This window comes from Bos javanicus, chromosome 6 (assembly GCF_032452875.1).
Source record: "Bos javanicus breed banteng chromosome 6, ARS-OSU_banteng_1.0, whole genome shotgun sequence".
NCBI classification, from domain to species: domain Eukaryota; kingdom Metazoa; phylum Chordata; class Mammalia; order Artiodactyla; family Bovidae; genus Bos; species Bos javanicus.
The window spans coordinates 67,449,608-67,474,885 of NC_083873.1; the positions used below are offsets into that span (position 1 = coordinate 67,449,608).

The following is a 25,278-nucleotide window of genomic DNA, read 5'->3' on the forward strand; positions in this document are numbered from 1 at the left end:
CAGTGACAAACTTTATTTTCTTGGCCTCCAAAGTCACTGCAGATGGTGAGTGCAGCCATAAAATTAAAAGATGCTTGCTCCTAGGAAGAAAAGCTATGACAAACCTAGACAGCATATGAAAAAGCAGAGACATTACTTCGCCAACAAAGGTCCATCTAGTCAACACTATGGTTTTTCCAGCAGTCATTAATGGATGTGAGAGTTGGACCATAAAGAAAGCTGAGTGCCGAAGAATTGATGCAAGGAGATCGAAACAGTCAATTCTAAAGGAAATCAGTGCTGAATGTTCATTGGAAGGACTGATGCTGAAGCTCCAATACTTTGGCCACCTGATGCGAAGAGCTGACTCATTTGAAAAAGACCTTAACATTGGGAAAGATTGAATGCAGGTGGAGAAGGGGATGACAGAGGATGAGATGGTTGGATGGCATCACCGACTGGATAAATATGAGTTTGAGCAAGCTCCTGGAGATGGTGAAGGACAGGGAAGCCTGGTGTGCTGCAGTCCATGGGGTCGCAAAGATTGGACACAACTGAGCGACTGAACTGAACTGAACTGAAATATAAACATATGAACTCAGTGCATCATTGGGAAATGGAAGTCACCCAGTCTCCACTGATGTAGAAAATGGGGGTAGGGACAAGTTTCCAGGAGGAAGAATTCACTCGAGGATCTTGGCTCCATACAGACTAAACCTGAACTAAGACTTCAGCCTAGAAATCCCTGCTGTTGGCTTTCACAGCTCAACTGGCTATCAGGTTATAGTCACTTCAGTCAGCCAGATGCCTTCTCCATGGCTTCTTGATATGCAGGGAGGTCCCTTTCCTTTGCAGATGCACCCAGGGACTCACATAAAGTTGTTAAGTCAACACTCCCAAGAACTCTGTATTTGATTTGTTTTCTGGATAAACCTGTCTGAAGCGGGGAACCTCACCACTTTAATTCTTTTCAGTTCTTTAATCCTAAAGCCTGGGCTATACTCAAATCACTTCATAAATCTATGACCACTGAAGTAGCCTTTCCCCATCTGCCAAAAATTCCCAAACACACATTTTTCACGGAGACTTTTCTTAGCAGAGCTCTTCCCCTGCAGTGCTTTAACACCATATCCCGATGAACAGAGTCAGGTGCTTGCGGATTTGGCTGATGAGGCTGAGATTTCCCTGTGCCTCGGATTCCTGGTGTGGAAAAATCGAGCTAACAGGATCTCTCCCAAGGCTCTGCTGAGAGAAAATCAAATAAAATAATGCATACGCACTTGCACAAGACCTGGCCCAAACCCCACCAATATATTTTATTACTTTCTACGTTGTCAGAACACAAGTGTTGTGTCTTGCTACCAGAGAGCCATTCCTATGAAGTCAAGCATCCCTCGCAACACTCGGGGTTGCAGGCTCTTTGAACAGTCTGCATGATGTATGTGCGTGCATAGACCAGCTTTCTCTCTCTCTTATGTGTCTGGATGTCCAGATTTCATTATCAAAGAGACAGAGACCATCAGAGAACTTGATCAGCAGCCAGGCACGGTTTTTTCTGTTTTTTTCTTCTTGTTGTCCTTTGTCAGGTCTTTGTTCCGCCCCTGGCTACACTCTTACAGAACCACTTACTGGTGATTAAAAGGAGGGACTCGACCGGCGAAGGCGGGGCCTGAGGGCGCGCGGGGCCCAGCGATTGGGTTCACCCTCGGGGGCTGCGCTTTCTTAAGTGCCAGCCAGCGGGCGCCGGCCAACCTCCACCGCCCCTCTCCGGCCCCCGCCGCCCACTCCGCCCCACCACAGCAGAGGACCAACCGGCCGCCCCAGACGTCAGCCGCGCGCAGCAGAGCCTTGCAATTGAGTCCCGTTTGGCAGCTGCGGACTGGCGGACAGACAGACGGACGGCGGTGGCGATCGAAGGCGCAGGGAGGCCCGTGCGGCGGGAGGTAAGAGACGTCCGCAGGGCAGGCAAGAGCCAGATCCGCTGCCTCCCCCGACAGAGCCATGGACAGCACCGACAACGCCACCCTGCTTTTCGGCACCGACAATGGCACCCTGCTCTTTGGCCAGTCCACACTGCCCCCGGACAATTACACCTTGTCGCCCACCGCCAGCAGCCTGAGTCCCGGCCCGGACGCACCCCTCGCGCCGGCCTCCAGCGCCGGCCCCGGCCCCGTGCTCAGTGTGGCACCCGGGCCCGGAGTCAGTTTCAGCCCCGGCCCCACTCCGACCCCGGCGCCGACGGCCGGCAGCTTCGCGGGCGGCGCGGGTGGCCCAAGCCCGACCTTGTTCGCTCGGCCCGAGGCGGCCCACGAGCCCCCGTTCTGGGACACGCCGCTGAACCATGGGCTGAACGTGTTGGTGGGCGCCGCCCTGTGCATCACCATGCTGGGCCTGGGCTGCACGGTGGACGGGAACCACTTCGGGGCGCACGTCCGCCGGCCGGTGGGCGCGCTGCTGGCCGCGCTCTGCCAGTTCGGCTTCCTGCCGCTGCTGGCCTTCTTGCTGGCGCTCGCCTTCTCCCTGGACGGCTCGGCCGCCGTGGCGGTGCTCCTGTGTGGCTGCTGTCCCGGCGGGAATCTCTCCAACCTCATGTCCCTGCTCGTGGACGGCGACATGAACCTCAGGTACGGAGCTGCTTACGGTCCCATAGCCGTCTATCTAATCGCCGTCAACCGCGTTTACAGCCACGGGTTCAAGACCAAGGAGGGAGGAAGTAGAGGCGGTTAGCATGAGGTGCGGAAGAGCTGCAAAGAAACTGGAGATGAGGGTGATGTCCAGGCAGAAGAGATAGGGTTGGAGGGGAGAAGATCTAGATGGGAACAGAGGTGCTCTGAGGTCTGGGGGTCTCACCCCCAGCTCTCTCCCCACCCGCCCTGACTGTTGCACTGTCAGTGCAGGTCTGGGCCCCAGAAGACAAAGGGAACTGGGAAGTCTGAAGCCAGGACTCTCGGGAAATGTAAAAGCAAAATAGGACTGTTGGCTCCAATAAAGAAAGTAATCTCATATATAAGGTTGTGATTGAGGTCAGTCCAACAAGTAGTATCCAGCAGCTTTACCATGTCCTTCAGGGTGCTTTGGAGGATTAGAAAAGATAACAAAAATATTCCTTGCCCTCACAATCATCCAGAGGGTAACCAGTGCAGTAGGCTGCAGAAAGCAGAGAGCCACAGTCCTGAGATTCTTTTTATCTCTTACCTGGAGTTCCTATTTCAATTGGGCTTAGACATGCTGCTCTCTTGGTGCTCCCCTGAGATGAAGCAGGTTCACCCCTGACTTCAAACTGGGGGGCTTGCAGGCTCCCTCTTTCTCCTTTATCCAGTGTGCAAGCAAGGCTCTTTGGCTCAAAGCTGTTCCAACTTCTGTCCATTCCCTTTCCTGCAGTATCATCATGACCATCTCCTCAACTCTCCTGGCCCTGGTCTTGATGCCCCTGTGCCTGTGGATCTACAGCCGGCCTTGGATCGACACTCCCCTGGTGCAGTTACTACCCATAGGGACAGTGATCCTGACCCTCTGCAGCACTCTCATCCCCATCGGTTTGGGCGTCTTCATTCGCTATAGATACAGCCGGGTGGCTGACTACATTGTGAAGGTAAGGTCACTCTTCCCTTTGCCTCCTTTACATTCGTAGAGGGTCCTTGGTCTCCGACCCATGGCTGAAATGGTGAGAAGTTTGGAAAAGAAGGATAAGGAAGAAAAGGACTGGGCAGCCCTTGCATGGATAAACTTAAAAAATTATGCCAGGAAGATAACTTCCATCCCATCTTTTGGAACTTTAAAAATAACAGCTTTAATTAATATACCAAGGTTTATTAAAAACAGCATAACTATCAGTACTTATAGGTGGAAACAGATCATGAAGAAAAAAGATGACTGTGCAATTAAACGGCAACATGTTTTTCACTAAGAAGTCATGTATTACTAAAAATCAAAGCAGGTGAAGTAAAATTATTTTAATTGGATTTGTGCAGTATTTTAGAAATGCATTACTCTGTTCTTTAAAAGTGGAACTCTAATTCTGAGAAACTCTGTAGCAGATTCCTTTAAAATGTTTTATTAGTTTTCTAAAAGTAGCTTTACACTAATAAGACCAAAGGTAATTCAAAAATTACATCGTGGAATATAATAGAATACACAAAATAAAATTAGGTCCTGGGTAAATAATGCAGAATATATTACCATTACTAAATTTGTGTTTCTTTTTTCCTTCCCCATTGCAATATATCATATTATTTCTAAAGCTAGTGAAAGGATGAGATTTCTATTATTTTGTGCAATATTTCCAATATTGCTTTATTTTAAAAAAGTGATGCTTTTTGTAGCAGTAGAGATTTTGTAAAAATTGATTGGAGGAGAAAGATTTAAATATTTGTAAATTAAACTTTCTTTGAAAACTCAAAAATAGTAGTAAATAATAGTAAACCTTGAACAGGATTCTCATTTTAGGAAGTTAAATAAAGTATATAACTAATTACTATAAAGTGTATATGCAAATTCCTTTAGAAAACAAAGAGAAAAAGGCTCGCCCTAATGTTTAAATTATGTGGATTTAAGATGACATAATCTTTTGTGTTTTACTTATTTTATTTATTAAAATAATCTGATTATACAGAGGGGCTAACTTTAATATGAAAAATAGAGGGCTCTTTTCAGTACATATATTCAACCTTGAGAAAAAAAATATGCTCTGTAATAAACATCTATTCTTTGAATGTAACAATTACAGGTGGATTCTTTACTGTCTGAATCACCAGGGAAGCCCAATAAATATATATGTACATGAAAACATAAATATTTTAATGTTAAACATAATATACTATAGATTATTTTTGAGAGCATTAAGAACTTAATAAGTTTGATCATTAAGCTAAGAGTATTAATGTGATGCATTTACTATAAAACCTTAGGAATTCTAAGAGAAAGTCAATCAAAACCCTATTCCCATGCTAAAAATAGATAAATATATTTAAATAACAGACAATCCAATAACTTAAAGCTGGACTCATTTCTTAACTAGCACACTCATAAGATCAGCTTCATAATATTTTTATACTTTTGCAAACACTTTAAAATGAGTATTAAATGTCAAATGATTTAAAATGGTTCAAAGGAAATGATTCAGAGCCACTATTTTCACAATGAAGAATCAGATTTCTTGTCAAAGCTTTTGATGTAGACACACTTTGAAACTTAATATAAGAAAAGTTTTTATTGGTACATTTGTAGCATGAGTATCTTATAATTTTATTTCCGTACCCTTTAGGATAGATTTTTGACCAGCCCAGATAAATTTTGAATGATTTTTTAAAGAGTATATGCCAATCCCACAGACTCCAAAGGATTATCTTCCCACATATATCTATGAAGCCAGAAGCAACACTTAAATGTCTCTGGAACTGTTGTCTTCCTCACCAACACCCACCCAACCCTCTGCCCCACTGAAAAAAAACAAACTGCCAATCTGAAGAACAAGAAGAATTTCTAGGTTTCCATCTTATTATTTACAAGCCTTTCTTACTTGTATGAGTGAAATGTATCAGTCAGACATCAAGATGACACACTGTTTTATAAATTGTTTTGTATCTAAAATCTTTCTATTATATATAATAATTGCTAAGCACCACTAGAGACAGGTGGGAGGTTTCTCATCAATAGATAAAAAGGAGGGAGTTGCAGAACTACAAAGAATTCCTCACATCTTATGTTTACGTTTTTTCTTTTCTCTAACCTAATCTGAGTTGGTAATTGTTGAGTATTACTAACAGTTCTCTGAGATATAAAGTATTTTGAAAGTTAAAAATATTGGACACTCAGTTGCATAAATAGTCTTTTATCTTCTGTGTAAAACTAGAACTAATTTCTTATGGAAAACATGGAGTCCTGTTCAGGGGAAGTAATATCCATCTGTCTACTCCATTCATCAGACTATACCTGTTATATTGGGCTCAGTTCTAACCACCCTATTTTTAAGAGGCATATTTACAAATTAAAAAAATGTTCAGAACAGTCGGGCTTCCTAGGTAGTGCTAGTGGTAAAGAATCTGCCTGCCAATGCAGGAGATGCAAGAGATGCGGGTTCGATCCCTGGGTCCGGAGGATCCCCTGGAGGAGGAAATGGCAACCTACACACAGTATTCCTATTGGGAAAATCCCACGGGTAGAGGAGCCTGGTGAGCTACAATCCATGGGGCTGCAAAGAGTCAGACAGGACTGAGTACTCAGAACAAATCTGGACTCCAAAACAGAGTTACGGGATGGAGGCTGAAAACCTGGGACAATCTGCCCCCAGAGAAGAGTAATAACCTTCCCCTCATAACTGATTTTTAAACATGTGTAGGCTGTTTTTAGGATGAGTAGTCTGGTCTGTGTTGCTCCTGAATGTCTATCCAAGACAGTGGCTAGCAGTTATAGAAGGCACACTAGACATAAGGGCAGGTCACCAAACAGAGCTATCTGACATGGCCTGGATGCCTCCTGAGGTGATCTACCCATTCTCAAAAATAATGGCAAAAACTTTTCATTATATGTAGGAGATCAGACTAGATGACTCTCCTCTTCCAAGAGTCCAGGGTCCCCTTGTTTGAATTCCTCTGCAACTCTTATTGTTGTCTTTAGGGCATACCATGCTGGCATTGCACAATCTTAGTTCCCCCACCTGGGACTGAACCCATGCCCCCTGCTTTGGGAGAGCTGAGTCTTAACCACTGGACCGCCAGGGAAGTTCCACAAATTATTTTTGATGGCTTCTCTATTTTCTTTTACTAGATTTCCCTGTGGTCTCTGCTAATGACGCTGGTGGTCCTTTTCATATTGACCGGCACTATGTTAGGACCTGAACTGTTGGCCAGTATTCCAGCAGCTGTTTACGTGGTAGCGATTTTTATGCCTTTGGCAGGCTATGCCTCAGGCTACGGCTTAGCTACTCTCTTCCATCTTCCGCCCAACTGCAAGAGGACCGTGAGCCTGGAAACAGGGAGCCAAAATGTGCAGCTCTGTACCGCCATCCTGAAACTGGCATTTCCACCACAAAACATAGGAAGTATGTACATGTTTCCCTTGCTTTATGCCCTTTTCCAGTCTGCAGAAGCAGGGATTTTTGTTTTAATATATAAAATGTATGGAAGCGGAGTACTGCACAAGCAAGATCCTCTAGATGAAGATGAAGATACAGATATTTCTTATAAGAAACTGAAAGAAGAGGAAATGGCAGACACATCCTATGGCACAGTGAAAGCAGATAATTTAATTATGATGGAAACCACTCAGACTTCACTCTAAATATGGAGATACACAGGAGAGTTTATCTTGCTGAAATACTACTTCATATTTATGGTCTGTGGTAGTGTCTATGGTTTACATAAAGAACAACAGCTGGTTCACATCATTATACATGTAACGATTTTGATCTACCCACCATAAGGTTGCATTGGTATATTACCCAAGCATTTACATAAACTACAAATCAGTGTTGTGAAGTAACTTGCACCTGGGACTGCGAGGTTGCTGGCCTGAACAAGTGTGCTTTTTGGTTTTCACCATGACCAATATCTATGACTGTTTCAAATATGTTAAACAGGGTCTTGGAAATGTAGAATTTTGATGCACTATCTTATATGAGTAAAAACATGCTATATTTGTAAAGCATAATTGAGTTGAATGTAATTGTTGTTAAAACAAAGTGTGCTTGCTCAGTTTATAAATACTTGACACTGTTAAAATTTGACCTGTATTCAGACAAATCCCCAAACAGGTCAATTAAACAATGAAATATAATATCTCATTGTCCAACCTGTTTCAAATCAGGGAAAAATTACATTAATGTATTTGATTACTTGATCTGATATCTATTTGTAATGAACAGCCGACATGTTTCTAGTGAACGAGGCACTTGCTTTTCAACTGGGGACTGGTTCCATCTTCAGCGTTTATGTAAACACAGTCTAAATCAGTTTTCCTTTGCAAAGTTTATTTGGTCAAAAAAATCTGTGGAACGACTATCCTCCCCAGAGAAGAGCAATCCCTGGTGGTACTTAACAGCACCTCCTGGTCACCATTTGAGATGGGCGGGGGACGGAGGAGGCGGGGAGGCGGGGAGGGAGTAAGTTCTCCAAGGGAGAAAACAATTAGCCTAGATACGATGCCCTAGAGTGCTTTCCCTATGCACTTACTGAAAGGGTTCAATGCGTAGATTTCTCAGAGCAACTCTGAGATGATTAAATAACATATAATCTGAGATCGTAGGTTATCAGACCCCAAGTAGTCTCCCCAAACCTCATTTTTGCTCACTAGCCAGAGGCACCCAGCCTAGCCTCAGCTTCGAAGGCGGCGCAGACAATAACCGAGGAACGACTATCACCTGGCTCGGTTAATCCGCGGGATGGTTCTGCGGGTATCTTCTTCACCTGGGGCAAGTTCACTTCCAGATCAGTTTTGCATCGCAAAGAAAGCTTTCTTTGCAGATCATCTTAAGAATATTCGTGCCGACCTCCGGGTGTGGAATATTCCCACACCAAGGTCGGGGAGGGAACCCTTCGGCGAGGAAGCTAGGACACCAGTGGGTGGCGGGAAGGGTGCGGGGGGTGGGGGTGGGGGTGGGGCGCTGCCCCAGCACAGCGCTGGCCGCGGGGGTGGGGCCCGCGTCCGACTGCCCCTGGTAGGTCGTCTATTTAGGGCGCCGGGGCCGACGGGCAGGCGGCAGGGGTACACTGATGGCTGCCCTGGGGGACGTCGTCCTGGATGGTTACCTGTACCCGGCGTGCGCTCTCTACTCGTACCGGTGCCTCTACCCGGCCGCCGCCGCCGCCAAGGGAAAAAGCGGGGCGGACGAGGGTGGCTGGCGACCCCGGGGCGGGGGCTACCCTCCCGTTTCCTCCTCCTCTGACGGCGCGGCCTCGTCGTCGTTCCCGGGCCACGGGCAGCTGGCGGCCGCCGAGTACGTCCACAGCTACCAGCGCGCGCAGCTCATGGCCCTGCTGTCGCAGGTGGGCCCCCGCCCGGCCAGCACTCGGGACGCGGCGGTGCAGGTGAACCCGTTCCGCGACGTATCGGTGCAGTGCTCGCTGGGGCGGCGGACGCTGGGGCACAGGGCCCGCGAGTCCGGCCCGAGTCCGGATCCCGAGGGCGCGGCGGACGCGGGCGGCAGCTGCCCGGCCTCCCCGCAGCGCGCCCGCCGGGGCCCGGAGCAGGACAGCCCGCCGAGCCGCGCCCCGCGGCGCGTGCGTTTCCTGCGCACCCTGGCTGTGTACTCGCCCGTGACCTCCCGCTGCCTAGCCACCCTCCTGGAGGGGGCCGAGGCCGTGGCGGGCCAGCAGAGGCCCGGGGAGCCGGAGACTGAGCGAGGGCCGCCACCTGCGAGGCCCCGAGGCCCCGAGGAGGGAGACGGGTCGGCGAGGAAGGTTTCCCTGCAGCTGCAGCCTGAGGAGGACGAGGCCCAGGCCGCAGTACCGGCAAGCCGCGAGCAGCCCCCGCCCGTTGCCAGGGTCCCGGACACCGCTGGCGAGAGATCGTCGCCCCGGAGCCCCCAGCCGAGCAAGGAGCGCCTGCGCTTCCAGGTGAGACCCGAGTCAGCCCGGGAACTGGCAGGGGATCCCCCAGAGTTGTGTTGGCTCCCATCCGCGTCCGGGTGCCCGCCCTCGGCTGCTCTCGACACGTGGTAGCGCGCGCTCCCTTTACGCGCCGGCAAGCTTCGGTGCCTTTCGGTGGCTGCTGAAGTCTTTCTCCGTCAGCATTAAATCGAGTGTAGTGTGCTTGTTGCTATTATCGTAGAACTGCAGCTGCACAGGGGTGACTGTAGAAAAGCTCTTAACATTCTTATTCCGAGAGTATTTGCTGACCGCCAGAGTGTAGTCAGCTGTATACAGCAAATACATTGTACGCTGGATGATCCAGGATGGGTCTCAGAACATGAGAAAGTGAACTTATTGGCCAGGAGAGTCGATTCCCGTGGATCCCACTCTCTGTTTTGAATTCAGTGTGTTAGAAACTGTAACCATTGATTACTGGGGTCCTGGTCAGGATTTTACCTTGCATTTAAGACGCACCCCTATTCAGAAATCTGATGGTACTGCTGGAGCGTGCGCACTGCCGTGCATTGCTACCCAGGAGCAGCAGGCATGGAGGGCCGTGTGGTAGTTGCCTGAATGCTAAAGAGCTGGAGCGCACTGAGGGGTTGTAACCCAGCGGAGGAGAAAGACGTGAGAAATAGTAAGAGGCCTGGAGGAATCCTTCTGATATCTCCTCCAAGCCCTCAAGGCTATTTAGTCGGGGTCCGGGAAGCAAAGAGAGTGAAACAGATTTGTACACAAGCTATGACCGCTCCAAACTGTGTTGATACTCAACGTTTAACCTTCCTGGACTTGAGTTTGCTCACCTGTGAAAATGCTGAGTCTTCCAAAGTTCCTTCCAATCCTAAAGACCTAACCTGAAAAACTTGTCTGTAACTTGTTGCTGAGAATAACTTAAAGAATAAGGTAATACTACTTTTGTTCATATTGTGTATGAATTAATGGCTTATCCATATTTTCAACTCTCAGCACCATTTGGTAGAAACTTAATTAGCAACATAAAGAGCTTTTTTTTTTCAAGGTGTTCACCCAAGATTATTTTAGGGTGCAGTCTTATTTCTTCTGTTTGACTACCTCATTTGTGTGTGTGCTAAGATCAGACCTATTTTACAGAAAGAAAAACCCTCCCTCCAGAATCCCAAGATTCAGGAACCCTGTATTTTTGGCTTTCCCCTTGCCTGTCTGCAGGAAAACACCTGCTTAGTAAACTGCTACTTGAACCAAGTGAATGTGGAACACAAACTTTTGTGGGCCCATGCTTTTCTATTCAATACTTGATTAAGCTACTAGCTTTCCTAACTGTTACCTTCTGGAGACCACCTTGAACCTGATTCTACTTTCCTCCATGATCTGAAGCAGAGTGCCAGTTTTAAGTATCAGATCCTTTCCAGGCTGCTTGAGATGAAGGCTGATTCTGATGGCAAGTTGGTTAAACTCTGCTGTTCTTTCGCTCAGTTCTTAGAGCAGAAGTACGGCTACTATCACTGCAAGGACTGCAATATCCGCTGGGAAAGTGCCTATGTGTGGTGTGTACAGGGCACTAACAAGGTAAGCAATGCCCTGTCACCAGCGTCATCCTGACGGAAGGTTCAGGAGGGTTTGGACTTTAAGTTTTTCCTTTGTCCCATCAGGTTTACTACAAGCAGTTTTGCCGAACATGCCAGAAGTCTTATAACCCTTACCGAGTGGAGGATATCACCTGCCAAGTAAATTGAACGCTTGCATTTTATGTGTGAACTAGATAGTGATGAGAAGGTTTAGGAGTAGTTTCTTGAATATTTTTTCCTAAGAGAGCCTAGATTCCCAGTGACCTGAGGTTTTGATTCCTTTCTGGAAGGAGTTGTAGAAATAATACTCAACTGGGAAGCCAGGCCTCGGTGATCGTTTCCTCCTGCTCTTGTAAACCTTGGTCGTGTGAACATCTCTGGAGACTGTCGTCTCATTTGCAACGTGGAAGAATGTTTACTTTACCTGACACTCAGTCCAGTTCAGGAGAGAGTAAACTTAAAGAACAGAATACCTTTTAACATGAGGTAGTAGAGGCTGACGATTTTATGCAAATACATTTCATGAAGCATGTACCCAAGTTATAAGTATTTAGTAAAAATGCGAGTTTTTCAGAGCTTTCTGTTTTGCCTTAGTTCAGAAAGGAATGTCAGGTTGAGTGGTAACAGGTTGCTTGTTAAATGAGCACTGCCTTGTGATAATGGACTGTGATAATCAGAGAGGGAAGAACAGACTAGGCTGTTACCACACTGCTAGCGGACCTTGGCTTGCCAGTTGAGACAGCCTAATCAATGCCCTTGACTCTGAGAGTAGAGCAAGCTCTAAAGTAGAGAGGAATCGGACAAGGAAATCGAACTCACTCACAGCTCTGCTCTTGGCCCAGCAGCTGTTGTTCTGCCTTCTGCCTCAGCTTCAGGTCCTTTGCAGCAGGGAGAGGGCCAAGGTCAGCCACTGGTGCCGGGCCTGCTACTAGCTCCTGGCCTCACACCTTCACTTTTGTTGTCAGACTCCTCTCTCCTACCTGGTGGCTCTCCACCCTGGCTTCAAGGGTAGGAAAAGATTTCCTCTTAAAACGTCTTCAAAAGAAGCTTCACAATTCAGAATTGAATCCTATGCAAAATGGGAGCAGGAGCGCATGACGGAAGTGCTTTTGTTCTCCCATTCCTGTCCTTGCGGACAGAACCTTGCTTAGTGTGCATTCAGTTAGTATTTGAATGGACTAGAGAAACAACTTTGAAGTTCCAGGACATCACCAAGGGTTTATCTTCTGTATGCATGTCTCACTTTGATCTTTTTCAGAATTGTAAACAGACTAGATGCTCCTGCCCAGTGAAACTTCGCCATGTGGACCCCAAAAGGCCCCACCGTCAAGATTTGTGTGGGAGATGCAAAGGCAAACGCCTATCCTGTGATAGCACTTTCAGTTTCAAATATATCATTTAAGTGAATGGTGGGGGAAAAAACCCAAGAAAACTGAGGTCCCACTGTGAATGTGTGCTGCTGGAGCAGAAAAGCGAGCTGAGCTTTTTTGCCCCCCATGTCTCTCCTCCTCTTCTGCCGCTCCCTCGAAATACTTCGTGGAAGGCTGTTGTTTGGCAAAACTGTAAAATAAAAGCATTGCAAAACAGTTGATACACTGCATAAAATCCGTAGGAGAGCCTGTCTTAACAGTCTGTGCTTGTTACTTTAGTATTTGTCCATTGCTTATGGAGCAGCCAGGCTCTGAGTTAGGCTAGTCATTACTTGACAGTATGAAGGGGCTCACTGATGGGATGTTTATTGCTTGTAGGTCTGATGCCTATAAGAAATTAATTGACCAAAAAAGCCATCTATTAAAATGAGCATTCTTCTGCAGGAGGTGAAGGCAGAGCTAGGCCTTGATGTTTGAGGGGACAGGGGCGATGGGTAACCCAGTCGCAACCGGGAGTGGACGGCCTCCAGATTACCTCAGTGTAATAGGTGCTGAGGGACAAAGGCTCTGAGAACCTGACTTGCTGACAGCGTCACAGATACGGAACAGATGTGGACTGGAATGGGTGGGGGGCTCTGAGGGCAGTTTTTAGATGTTAAATAACTTCAAATGAACTTCAGCTGGTAATGGAACATTTAAAAAAAAAAAAAAGGTCTCCTAAATGTATTTAAAGATGAAGTTGGAGGCAGCTTTAGCCTTTGTCATTGTGAACTTGCAGTTCTGTAGGTGGCAAGTGTTTGGCACCATTTAGCACTATCCTAACTGTGCCTAATAGCTTTCTGCCAGATTACCAAGAAAACACCGAGACCCTGGAGCATTGGTGGGGGTGGGGTATGACAGGAGGGATTCTAATGAAATCAGAGTTGAGAGCTATTGGTTTCCTGGTTACAGAAACAACATAATTGGAACCAGGTGCTAATTATGCCCTCCAAATTTCTAACCATCCTACTTCAGTTAACCCTTACTACCTTAGAGCAACCGTGTATATAGTGAGTCTGTTAAACATCTTGGATGCTTGTACGTAGACAAATATGGGGAGTAAAAGAAACTAAAATTGAAGTCTCTAGAACCTTTTATAGTGGGGGGAAGGCCTCTAACCCCATGGCCTGGTATTTGTAAAAATGCAGAGTCTTAGGCCTCTTCCTACTGAATCACTACCTGGAGGTGAAGTGTTTAATAAGCACCCCAGATGTTGCTTATGTAATTGAAGTGTGAAAACAATTGAGTCAGCCCTGCAGTTCCCATGGAGAAACATGGCTGTGGCCTCTGCCCTGTGTAGTGGGTGTATGCCCATTAATTTCTGCACAAAACTTCTGCTATGCACTATGTAAGAGCCCCTTAGCACCTGGTAGAAAACAAAAGGGATCTGACTTGGGGAGGGAAGAGAAGGCTTGCCTGAAAAAATGACACTACAGCTGAGCTAAAGTTTGGATGAGCTGAATTAGGCGAAGAGGGAAAGAAAGAACTTTTCCAGACTAGGCTAACATGTGCAAAGGCCCAGTGGTAGAGAAAGCCAGGAGGCCCCAGTGGCAGAATACACTGGAGGACAGGGGTGGGTGTGATGGCTGGCATCACTGGTAGGCCCAGGCTGGGGCAACTGGTCCTCGAATGTCATCAGGATCCACTGAAAGGCTTTAAAGCTGTGGTGGGGCCTTAGTGACAGATTCACCTTTAAAAAAAAAAAATCACTCTGGCAATACCATGTATCCTCATAAACCCATAAGAAGTCGTGCAAAGATCAAATGGCAGTGGGGCCAAAGAGAAATGCAGGACGAGGACCACAAGGTGTGGGTGAAGGTGATGAGTTTTGTGTTAATGCTGTTAACTCATCGTGAGGTCACTGGTAGGTACACGGATAGGAAACCAATTTGACTTACATAGCATGCAAGAGGTACATATTTACTCTAAGCATCTGATGAACAAACGAGGAACAACAGAAATGAGCCCTACAATGAGCCCTAGGACAAATTCAATGGTTATTAATACGGCTATTAATCATTCTTTAGGCTTAACATGGCCATTACTTTTCCCAATAGTGCAGTTAACCCTATTTTACAGTTGAGCAAAGCCAGGATCAGAGCATGTTTTGCTTAGAGTTAGTGGCCTTTCAGAAACTGAACAAAGTGGTACAAGAACTTGTGATGAGAGTTATCGTCAGAACATTCTGGCAATGAAGCACTGTCAAACTGGATGTATAATTAGAGATTTATGTGATTTTTCTGAGTGAGAGTCTGAGAGGCTAGAAGGAAATACCCCAGAATGCTATTCTCTCTTGGTAGCAGGGGAAGTGATTCTAGTTTTGTTCATGTTTCTTACATTTGCTAAAGTGACAGTTTTGAAATTTTGAAAATTTAAAAATAAAAATGCCATAAAGTACAACTATATTGACATCGATTATTATCTCCTCTTGTATAGATTATGCTGGTGGATAAGCAGTTCTCAGAAACCAAAAGGAGGGATGGATGCTCGCTCTGGCTCTGGTGAGTGTCCTGAGACTGTGTAACTGTTTTCTGAATTTATGATGGACAGTTGTGGGGGTGGGGGACACCACACCCTCCCCATCTTACACTACTAAAAGTAAAAATATGTTCTAAATCATGTAAACCTTTGGAGAAACCACACTATCTCATGTTCTTGTACAGACTTACTTTTAAAAATGATAAATTTAGCGGGCAAAAGAAAAAGGTTGTAAATGAACAAAAATTGGTTTCTCATTGAAACTAAATAAGGTGTTTAATAAATTAAGCATTTGATATATTTTGTTAATGAATGCACACTTTGGATCCAGAGGACAAGGAGCATCAAAATATAAGTTTTAAGAAAATCTGATTTGTAGAGGGAAATCCTAATGATTTTATATCTGCATCTTGCTTTCTGCAGGTGTATTCATCTTTATTACATTATTAATAGACTTAGTTACATATGAATCGGAGAAGGCAATGGCAACCCACTCCAGTACTCTTGCCTGGCAAATCCCATGGACGGAGGGGCCTGGTAGGCTGCAGTCCATGGGGTCGCACAGAGTCGGACACGACTGAAGCGACTTAGCAGCAGTAGCAGTAGCAGCACATATGAATAGGAAATTTCCAGTGTTTGGAAGATTTGGGTAATTAGTCAACTGAACTAAATGTGTTCTCCCCTTTTGAAGGACAGTTTTTTTTTTTTTTTTTAGAAATAGTCAAGGCAACATTTGAAAAGTTCCTTAATGAGGCACACTAGAATCATTCATCCTTTCTTAAAATACAACACAGACCAACAGCTACAATGCTTTTTATTTTAACAAAAAGGATATAAGGAGGGTGAGAAAAATAGGGGATGGTGAGATAGGATGTAAAGTGTGGTGTGTCTCCAGACACCACTGCTCTCTTCCTGCCCCACACCCAGAAGTCATTAAATAATTTAAAGGACACCATTTACAGTACCAGAACACCATCAAAATAATTGTTTTTATCAGGGTCAAAAAATACAGTGATTATGAATGTGCTGTGACCAGTTACAGAATTTTATAGGTAACATAACTCTAGTCAGCAGTCCAGTGGCGTGCGCGGCGCCCTCAGTTAATGCACTTGAGCATAATTACATTTCTGGCAGGGTCCGCGCCGCCAAGAAAAGGCAAAGCTAAGCATTTCATTTCTACATTCTAAACTCTGGAATCCCAGAGCCCAGTTTAAAAGAAAAGTCACAGTGGATAAGAGATGCATATAAAAAATACAAGGTGTTCCTTTCAAATCAGAGGAATTTGTGGGACTACATTCATTTCTTTTACAAAATGCTATTTTAAAAAAAGGACAGAGAAATCCAGTCCATGTTATGCTGCAAACTTGGACAGTGAATAAGTGTATTGCATGTTTTGGTTAAGTCAGTCTTCAGGCTTCCTTTCATCTTCCCCCGTAGCCCCGGGTTCCTTAAGGGTGAAACATGTGAGTCCTGCATAAACATATACAAATGCATCTGCATCTCTCTCCTTGAATTCTGCAGACTTGCAGGGCCTGCAAGTCACATATTCTGCCATCAATGACCACAGTTTTTTTCTTTAGCTTTGTACACCTCTTCTTGTATAACAGTGCATTGCACAAATGTACAAGAAAATACCAGTTTTAATCTATACAGTTTCTATAATAATTATGGAGTAAAATAAGTTAACTTTTCTAATGAGAAGCGCTGACGGGCAGCATACATCTTTATTGTACATTTTAAAGTCTCCGCAGGCATCTACTTTGGTTAGTTATCAACAATTGTAACATAAGCACTGATCAGAGAACTGAGCAGCATTCCAATAACGTTAACAGATATATTATTTCTTTTTGAAATACTGGGAAAGCCCAGTTTTAAAATATTATTAAAATGTCCTAACATTTACACACTAAGAAGAGTTAGATCTAATAAAATAAATTTTTTCAAAAATAATCTTGCAGTGCTCTTTTAGGCATGCTCTGAGACGTTATCACCAAACACCCATACCTTGAAAATATGACTATCACATATGCACACATCTCAGCTCACACACACACACACACACACACACAATTCCTTATACAGACCAAAAAAACAAAACACCCACGCCCTTATCCCACATATTGGAAAAAAAAAAAAAAATCAATGGGTTTTGCAAATAAGTCTTTCTGTGTCTGTCTATCCGAATAGATGTTCTTCATGTAGATGATTAAGCATCAGTTGTCGATCATGCTTGTGACTGCTAGAAACCCAAGCAGCTCTGCAGGTCTTCAGCTAAAATGAACCAGCCTCGATTTCAGCCTCATTTTACCTGCTTTCCAATGTCTCAGTATTAGAGGCCATTATTGCAAACATCCTTAGAATTCTTTTCTTTCTCCAGAAAGTATTGTATTTGTATGCATCACTTTTAGCCCTTTTCTTTTCACGTAGGTAAAGTCATTAAAAAAATTCTTTCTTTATACGCTTATTGTGGGAGGTATTGGCAGCTGTTAAGATGATTAGTTTTTTCCCCTTCAGATGTGGTTCTGACATTCTTTTTTACCTTGAGAAAGTTTGACATTAGTTACACTGGGGTTGTGGATGCTGCCAGAAAAAGCTGTCAGTGAACTGCAAGGGTCCATAAAGGTGCTTGTTAATATTCTTAATCATCTTCAGTTCAGTCTTTTCCTGAATGCCTGAAGTTTCTCAAAATCCAGTGCTCACCAAATTTCCAATTGGTTTGGCCTGTGTGAGGAGTTGGTATGATTGCACCGTGCGTAGAGACTCTCTTATTTCTAGGTTAAGTTCCATCAGTTTGTAGTTGGCTTCTGACATGTCCAGGTCAGAGCCTATGACTGCAAAGCTTCCCGTCTGGCCCAGCGTCTGGTGGTGGAAATAGATGTGTAACAGCGTCTGGACAGGGGCATCGTCACAGCTGCCAAAGATGTCATTGGGCCAGAGAGATCTGAAAGCAGACAGTATTTGTAAGTCCTGATTGTACATTTTACACAGCACACATTTACATTACCACAGCAATCATTCCAGATTAAGTACTTTTAGGTTAATACTCACAAAAAGTAATTGCCTTATGAATCACTGAGGATCTGTTTTAACATTTTAACAAATATTACTGAAAGTAGCACAGATAATGAACAAAGTCTAAAATTGGTGTCATTGCACTGATAAGTGTACAAAATAAAGTCATGTTTTCCTTTCACAAAGATTGAGACATCAAGTTGAAAACCCAAACTCCATCATAAATTTCCAGCTAGGTATAAAGGCATCTCCTATAAATCCCTTCACATTTTACCTGAAAGCTTTCACTTGTGCTACAGCTGATATAAATTCCTTATTTTTCAAAGTTTCAATTAAAGAATGAATGGCAGTTTCTATAGTAGTTTGTGCAGCTTTGGAAATGTCAATTTCTTCATTTTCTGAGGCAGACTCGGCTTCTTTGAGGATACTTTCCAACTGGGCAAGTTCCTCTGACATGTTGAAGACCTAAAAGAAATAAATATACTTTAAAAGGATCAAATTTGTATATTCAGTAACAATACTGAGTACTTAGCTGTGAAATTACATCTGATGATGGTAATATTTTCCCTTTAAGATTATTTTCAGTTGTTAAACTTAGGACAGTTAATATTTCAAGTTCTCTATTCAGCTGGAATAATTTCAGCTACCAAACAGTAGTCTTTATATACTCTTGATAAAACAACAGGTTATCTTAAATGTAATAAATGTTATCAATACACTGTAATAAGTAAAACAATAGGTTGTTTATATTGGTCTGTATTTTAACATGTGATAACATGTTATACATACTTCATCTTAGTAAAAATACATTTATATTATTGTTTTGTAACATAAGGCCTGGAATTCTGGGAGGATCATGAAAAAAAATAATTGACAGTAATGAGATGTCTTTATATTTTAAAGGGTTATTTCTCCAGGGTATTTTATATAAACCGGTATGTATGTATTTTTTTTTTAAGTAAATTTAGAAAATGCAGTGATTTCCTTGGTGATAGTTCTGGTACCAGTGGTTTACAAGAGGGAAAGATTCTAAAGCCCCTACCTTTGAATCTATTCATGCTATGATTTCTAATACTCGCAGTGTTCTTGATGTGTTTATTCTTGTGTGAGTTACTAGAACTATAGAAATACTACATGGACAAGATGTTAGGGGGTTTCATAATACAATTTTGTCTTTATTGAACTGACGTGCTTCACTTGATTTTTGATTACAGATGATCTATTGCTGCTACTGGGAATTTTAAGGTCTCAAACCTTTTAAGATCGCTGGATATCTGCTTTCAGATTTCCTAACTGGTCCTAAAACAGCACATCATTTCAAAAACTGATAATACTTAACTAGGGGGGGAAAAAAAGACCCACTAGCCACTCTCCATAAGTGATTTTCGACTTTAGCACTCCCACAAGGAAATAAGTATGAATGTATTTTAATTTTGTACGATCAGTTACTAATGCCTAGTACAACTGAATATTTACCTCTGCTTCATTTTTTATTGTGTTAACTTGGTTGATAAGTTTACAGTAGGCTTGGAACAGAAGCAGCAGTTGAAAATGCAATTTGTATAACCTTCGACAGAGCTCCAGTTCCTAGAAATAAATAACACCATGTTAAATTTAGGTGTTATTTTCCATATTTCACGAGACAACAAAGTTCCAATAAAAATTTATAAGTAAATAATTATTTTAAATTGTTCTGAGATTTATCTTTCTGCAGTAAGCAAGTTAATATGGTATGAAGTTGACGAAACACAGATGAAAGATGCTCTGAAGACTGGGATTAAAATAAAAATTTAAAGATTATTGGTTACATAGTTCATTTTTAGTGTGATACATTTTCACATTAGACAAATAGAATTTTTTAGCAGGCAATAAATAGATTGCTTTAAAAAGGATTCACTAGAACTTAAAACTTTAACTTCATAATGAAAATAATTTATAAATTCATATACTTTTGCTACATTGAGATATACATCTCATTGCATTTATCAACAAGTGCTTGATAAAGCAAAAGTAAAACTTTGGATAACCTCTCATCTAAAATGTAAGAATAGTTTGCTTTTTAAATTAATTCCTTTTTCTAAAAAAAAAAAAAAATTTATAATCTCACTGAAATAAGACAAATTAACAAATGCTCTTGGATTATTAAAATTAAGAAATTTAAAAGGAGATTCATTAGAGATGTGTAAAAAGGCAACTGCTAGTTGTACATATTAATTATAAAACCTCATTATCTTTGTAGGACTAAAACATTTCATGGATTAGGGCTATGCAGAACTAAAGCATACACTACTCTTAAAGCAGTCCATGATAAATCATTGCGAGGTCACAAATGGCAAATGAAACCAGTTTGTCTGACATGGATAAGTAGTCTATAAATTAAGACAGGTCACTTACTGCTAGAATTTCCATTTGCTAAGCAAGAAGGTGATCGGGTCACAAAAAATACAAAGGAAGAAAAAGACCAAGAATTAGTGTAAGAAATCATTTTAACTAGGGTCACAGATGTCCCAGGCAAACTGAAGAACATTTAATTACACCCCAAAGAAAAATTTATGATGCCATTTCCAGAATAAAGTTTTTTTAGACATTTCTGTAACAATCCAGGGTGTTTTTTTTTCACTCTTTGCCAAATAACAGCTAAATTACATTTAGGCTATAGTTTATTTCTTGTGCAAAAGCTACAAAAGGATAAAATCAAACTAGTGGGATGTTGGGAAGTTGGCTAGTGAAAGTGGTCATCTATCTGGGTTTTTATAGCCTTAAAAAAAACTAAATGTAACAAATTTCTGTTAGGAAAGTGGAAAACTTCCAATTACAATAAGAAATGAGTTACTCCTACTTCTCAGAAGAGAACTGGGATATAATTTTATATAATAAGTATCTGCCCATGAGAATATTATCTCTGACATGGCTAATTCTGGCTTTCTTACCCTTTGCTGTCTACTTAAATCACAAGTTACCATAATTAGCGCTGAATCAGAAGGTAAAATATTGAGAGCAGTTGTGTGTTTTAAATTGCATTTCAAATGAAGTTTACTAAACCTCAGAAATTTAACCCAAGTAGGTCTGAATCAACCAACCAGCTTATGGAATATTTAAAAATTATTACATGAAAATATCTATAGCAACTTAGACCTAGTCTCATTAAAGGAGAAGAATTCTAATTAAAACAGCAATCATCATATGTAAATACTGCTTTTGAAATATTCGGAAATCCCTTTTGAAATCTGCTTTTCTAAATAGTTTCCTCTGAAGCACTGTTTATATAACATTTATTGCTATCAATTTAGAAGGGATTTGCTAAGCATAGGTGAACTTTAGCTCTGAACTACTTATCATAAATTACGTGGATGGTCATTCCGTGAATGTTGAGCACAATCCAGTGTCAAACATTAGCATATCTAAATTTCTGAGGTTTTACTTCATATTGTTTTGTATAGAAACTATGAATTTTAAATATATTTTCATTTCTATTAACATAAATAAAAACTGACTCCATACACATATATCCATAGCATCTACTTTAGGATGTAATGGAAAAGATATCACTGATAAAGTTTATAATGATCACAATTATAGGAAATAACAAACATAATTAATTTCTTAGTTTTGAATTACTAGATCACACAAAATGTTAACACTGTACCTTTAAAAATATTGCTTTTTAGTATGTTGAAATTTGCATATATACAATCCTTTCATTTATCTTTAATATTTATTGAGTGCTTATTAGGCAAATGGCTATACTGGTATATAGGAACAGACAGTACATAATGTTGCATAAAAAGAGACCTCTCCTCTCAAGGAGCTGAATGTGAAAGGAGAGCTAAGATATAAATGGAAGGCTTAAATGTAAAGAGTTTTCACTTTTTACTCAGTAGAAAACCTCAAGCTATTTTAATTGACATAGACTGCTGAGATGAACTCCTTGTCATCAGGTAGAAGGGATACAAGAAATACTTAGTCTAATCATCTAATTTATATATGACAAAAGCAGTCTGTTCCTTGTTTAAGCCATAGTGGCAAAGACAGAATTAGAACCAAAGGATCTAATTCTAGTCTGGGATTAATCCCTTATCTTGCCTTGTTTCTTTCTTTACACGGATGAAATGACAATTTCTTTATGACAGAGCAGGATTCGGAGTCAGCCTTTCTAGGTTTGAATCTTAATCCTATTTACGTACTGATTTTAGATAAATTAGCTTCTTTGAGCCTCGATTTTAATTTGCATATATATTTTCTCCTTATTTAAAAATATTTATTAATTGCTTATTATTTATCCTTATCTCATAATGGGGATAATTATAGCATCTACTAGATGAAATTGTATGGGTAGAGATAATGAATATGAAATGCTCAGCACAATGCCTGGCAAACAGTTAACATTTAGTGAGCATATACTGCTATTTTCTCAACATTTCAGTTTTGTAAAACTTCAAATTTTTATTACAGTACTACAGTAACTTTTATGCCAGTCTGACATTGTAAAAGATTAGAATTCTGATGTCAAATGCAGAGGCTATTAATTAATGCATATTCCCCCTATAAAGTTACACTTCTATTAAAATAATTTGTAGGTCTTAATTTTATCCTCATTTAATATATGTGTTATATATGTGCACTCTTCTCTATATTACTATTTTTTTCACTGAATTTTACTAGCAAAAACCATAACTTATCCAACCAGAATTTCATCTTCGGAAGGACTAATATGAATGTATTACTCCAGTTTGCTTTCTTGACCAATTTATCTGTAGAAATCTAACGCAGAATGAAAAAATTTTTAAAGAGGCAGACGCAACTAAAAGTCAACCTGGACTATCCAGATATTCATCGAGCTTATCTATTGAATGTTATTAAGTTTCAGTCACAAGCTGGTCGTTCATTTTTATTAAAGTGAGTTTTTCATTACTAAGCCAACATTCCACTGAACCTAACATTTACAAAGACTATTCTGATAATGAAAAATGTTACAAGTATTCTTTATTTTTAGGAATAGCAAATAAGGACATTTGAGCATATACATTATTTTACCTGATACAGAAATATAGCAAAACTAAGAACAAGAAACTTACTTGTGCATCTGTGTTTATCCTATACATGTCTTCTTTGGCACCAAATGTCCTCTTACAATTGTCTAACCACTGAAGAAATAAGTAACAGTACAATTTTAATACAGTAATTGCATAGTACACAATGAAACTGGTACTATAACAGCCCGCACATACAGAACAAAAATCCTAAAAAGTGAACTTGAATTTCTAGGATTGGTTGTAGACACAGACTTTGATCTCCACTCGAGCAGAATCATTTGTATGCGACAAACCCAAGCAGAGGAGGCTGTCTACGTGGCAACATGTACACACTGGGGAGAGTTTATTAATGGAAACGCAATCAGCTGTCTTCTATTCCAGGGACTTGTGGTGCTCCATTTCAGTAAAGAATATTCATTTTTGTAGATTTTACTGGCAATCTTCACAACCTATACTTGACCTGTGTCTAATGTAAGATGGAGAAATGAAAAGTGGGCTTCCCCTCTTGTTAGTTTAATAAAGGCAACTTAGAATTAACCAGGTCTGTTCGTTTATCAGAAGTGTAATTCTCAGAAGACGTGTGTCACTTTTAATTAGTGAAACAGAAACTAAAATCCATTTAAAATCTTGGTTTTTTTTTTCTTCCTTTTTGGACAGCAATGTATGGCAAATGTGTTATCTCCAAAGAGATACTGGTTGCAGAAGCCAAATATGATTTTCTTATCCAGGGTCTAGTCCTAAAGATGGATAATTTATTTAAGGTAACTTTTCCTTGGCCAGATAAAAAGAAAATAACAGTACTGTGGTTTAGTGGGGAAAACACTGGACTCATAGAATTTCCAAGCTGAAGTGAAAGCTAAGAGCCTTCAAGCTAAGCACTTAGGTTTTGAGAGTATGATGTTAATAATCAGTTCTTTTGACTGCCTGGCTCTTTCTTATGTGACAGATTAAACATAATAAAATTACAATATATATAATATTATCAAATATATAATATGAATTATATTTGAAATTATATATATGAAACTAGGACATTTTTCATTAGGACTTTGAGAAAAACCATGAGCTACATTGTTTATTCTTTGAAAATATTTCATTATTAGACATTTGAAATTCTCAGTTGTAGCTTAACGGTCTACACGCAAAGAATGAAAATTAGGTGTCTCGGTTGTTTCAAAACAGTCTCTTTGACCTTCTGTCCCTTTTATCCCAGCCCCTCAGCCTGCCTGGGCCCTTAGGCTCTGTACTTGACAGCATGTCAGAAGAAAAACATGTTAAAGCTTTCGTAGTGAGATACAGCTGCTGGCAGCCATTGTCAAAAGCTAGTCAGCAGATTTCTCTATATCAGCAAAATTCAGCTGACATCTATCATGGAATCTGTACATGAATGTCTGCTCACACAAAATGTTAGAATGCCTATATGGTTCATCATCATCATCACAAGTCTAGCCCAGTGTGTCCAGTATGCTGATGAAAAAAATTTTTAACTGCTTATTCTTACTAAATATATTTTTTTATACTGTATGCCTATGATAGGGCATGGGGGGGCACTATTCAACATAATTCTGATTTGTATTCTGTTACAAGACAAGCCCCAACCCTGTTGTGCTGTGGCTGCACACTGGCCTGAAAAGTACAGGTCCACAGCTTCCCGGTCAGTGTGTACAAAACACAGCAGACAGTCTGTGTACAGAATAACCTCCAGTTCACCGGTTAATCAGTCTTCCTATCATGATGGATTTTTTTTTTTTTTTAATTCAGGGCTCAAATAAAGGTTAAAAATTAACTGGAGAGGTACGGCGTCTGGGTGTGATGGAGTAGCTTATGTAAGGCCTGTCCTCGAAGGACAACTATGGAAGTTGAGTAAGAACTAGTTGAACTAGGAAGTCCAAAGAACTGACAGTAAATATCAAACTGCCATATTTAGGGAGTTAGAGAAAAGTATCAAGAGAGCCCTACTTTGATTCCAGCGTTACTCTAGGGGATTTGCTCATTCCTGTCCATGGGCTCAGAAGCTGAACAAAAAGTAGTGGCCTGTAGTTTCACTGGGCTGGGAAAGCAGGGCTGTCACAGGTAGTGAGGCCCTAAGGGTCAAGATCCTGGAGAAGAGGGAGCTGCAGAGGAGGCAGCCCAGCAGTCCGTGTGCACTTTCCCCTTGGGGCATTCGTTCCTGTGTTTATCCTGCGCAGGAGGAGAGGCTAAGAAAGCCAGCAGTGGCATCTGGGAGGCTGAAAAGGTAAACAGAGGCTTTTTGGTC

At 41.7% G+C, this 25,278-nt stretch overlaps 3 protein-coding genes across 14 annotated transcripts in view; 2 read left to right on the plus strand and 1 right to left on the minus strand.

Annotated features, from left to right (window-relative positions):
• The first annotated feature begins 1,897 nt into the window (after positions 1–1,897).
• Positions 1,898–7,754, plus strand: SLC10A4 (solute carrier family 10 member 4). Its single transcript, XM_061420114.1, has 3 exons — positions 1,898–2,603; positions 3,361–3,571; positions 6,745–7,754. The coding sequence occupies exons 1-3, from the start codon at positions 1,981–1,983 to the stop codon at positions 7,255–7,257; spliced, it is 1,347 nt and encodes a 448-aa protein (XP_061276098.1). The 5' UTR covers positions 1,898–1,980; the 3' UTR covers positions 7,258–7,754.
• Positions 7,755–8,559: 805 nt separating this feature from the next.
• ZAR1 (zygote arrest 1) lies at positions 8,560–23,743 on the plus strand. Of its 3 annotated transcripts, XM_061420115.1 has the most exons (5): positions 8,560–9,530; positions 10,998–11,090; positions 11,174–11,248; positions 14,935–14,999; positions 23,254–23,743. In XM_061420115.1, the coding sequence occupies exons 1-5, from the start codon at positions 8,688–8,690 to the stop codon at positions 23,276–23,278; spliced, it is 1,101 nt and encodes a 366-aa protein (XP_061276099.1). In that variant the 5' UTR covers positions 8,560–8,687; the 3' UTR covers positions 23,279–23,743. The 3 variants fall into 3 exon arrangements, with proteins under 3 accessions (XP_061276099.1, XP_061276100.1, XP_061276101.1); XM_061420116.1 differs by lacking the exon at positions 11,174–11,248; XM_061420117.1 differs by lacking the exons at positions 14,935–14,999; positions 23,254–23,743 and adding an exon at positions 12,348–14,500.
• Positions 15,774–25,278, minus strand: part of FRYL (FRY like transcription coactivator) — a 268,553-nt gene continuing 259,048 nt past the window's right edge. For 8 of the 10 annotated variants that reach the window (XM_061420109.1, XM_061420111.1, XM_061420112.1 and 5 more), the window contains 5 exons: positions 23,064–23,132; positions 20,383–20,400; positions 19,465–19,575; positions 18,263–18,453; positions 15,774–17,917 (listed from right to left, as the gene is read on the minus strand). In XM_061420109.1, the coding sequence (XP_061276093.1) occupies positions 17,659–17,917; positions 18,263–18,453; positions 19,465–19,575; positions 20,383–20,400; positions 23,064–23,132 (648 nt within the window). In that variant the 3' untranslated portion in view covers positions 15,774–17,658. The remainder of the gene's footprint in view (positions 17,918–18,262; positions 18,454–19,464; positions 19,576–20,382; positions 20,401–23,063; positions 23,133–25,278) is intronic. The other 2 variants (XM_061420106.1, XM_061420108.1) reach the window with 1 other exon arrangement.

Coding starts and splice junctions, on each gene's coding strand:
- SLC10A4 (XM_061420114.1), top strand. CDS start 1,981: ATGGACAGCACCGACAACGCCACCCTGCTTTTCGGCACCGACAATGGC. Junction 2,604..3,360: donor GACGGCGACATGAACCTCAG/GTACGGAGCTGC, acceptor CCTTTCCTGCAG/TATCATCATGACCATCTCCT. Junction 3,572..6,744: donor TGGCTGACTACATTGTGAAG/GTAAGGTCACTC, acceptor TTCTTTTACTAG/ATTTCCCTGTGGTCTCTGCT.
- ZAR1 (XM_061420117.1), top strand. CDS start 8,688: ATGGCTGCCCTGGGGGACGTCGTCCTGGATGGTTACCTGTACCCGGCG. Junction 11,091..11,173: donor GTGTACAGGGCACTAACAAG/GTAAGCAATGCC, acceptor TTGTCCCATCAG/GTTTACTACAAGCAGTTTTG. Junction 11,249..12,347: donor TGGAGGATATCACCTGCCAA/GTAAATTGAACG, acceptor GATCTTTTTCAG/AATTGTAAACAGACTAGATG.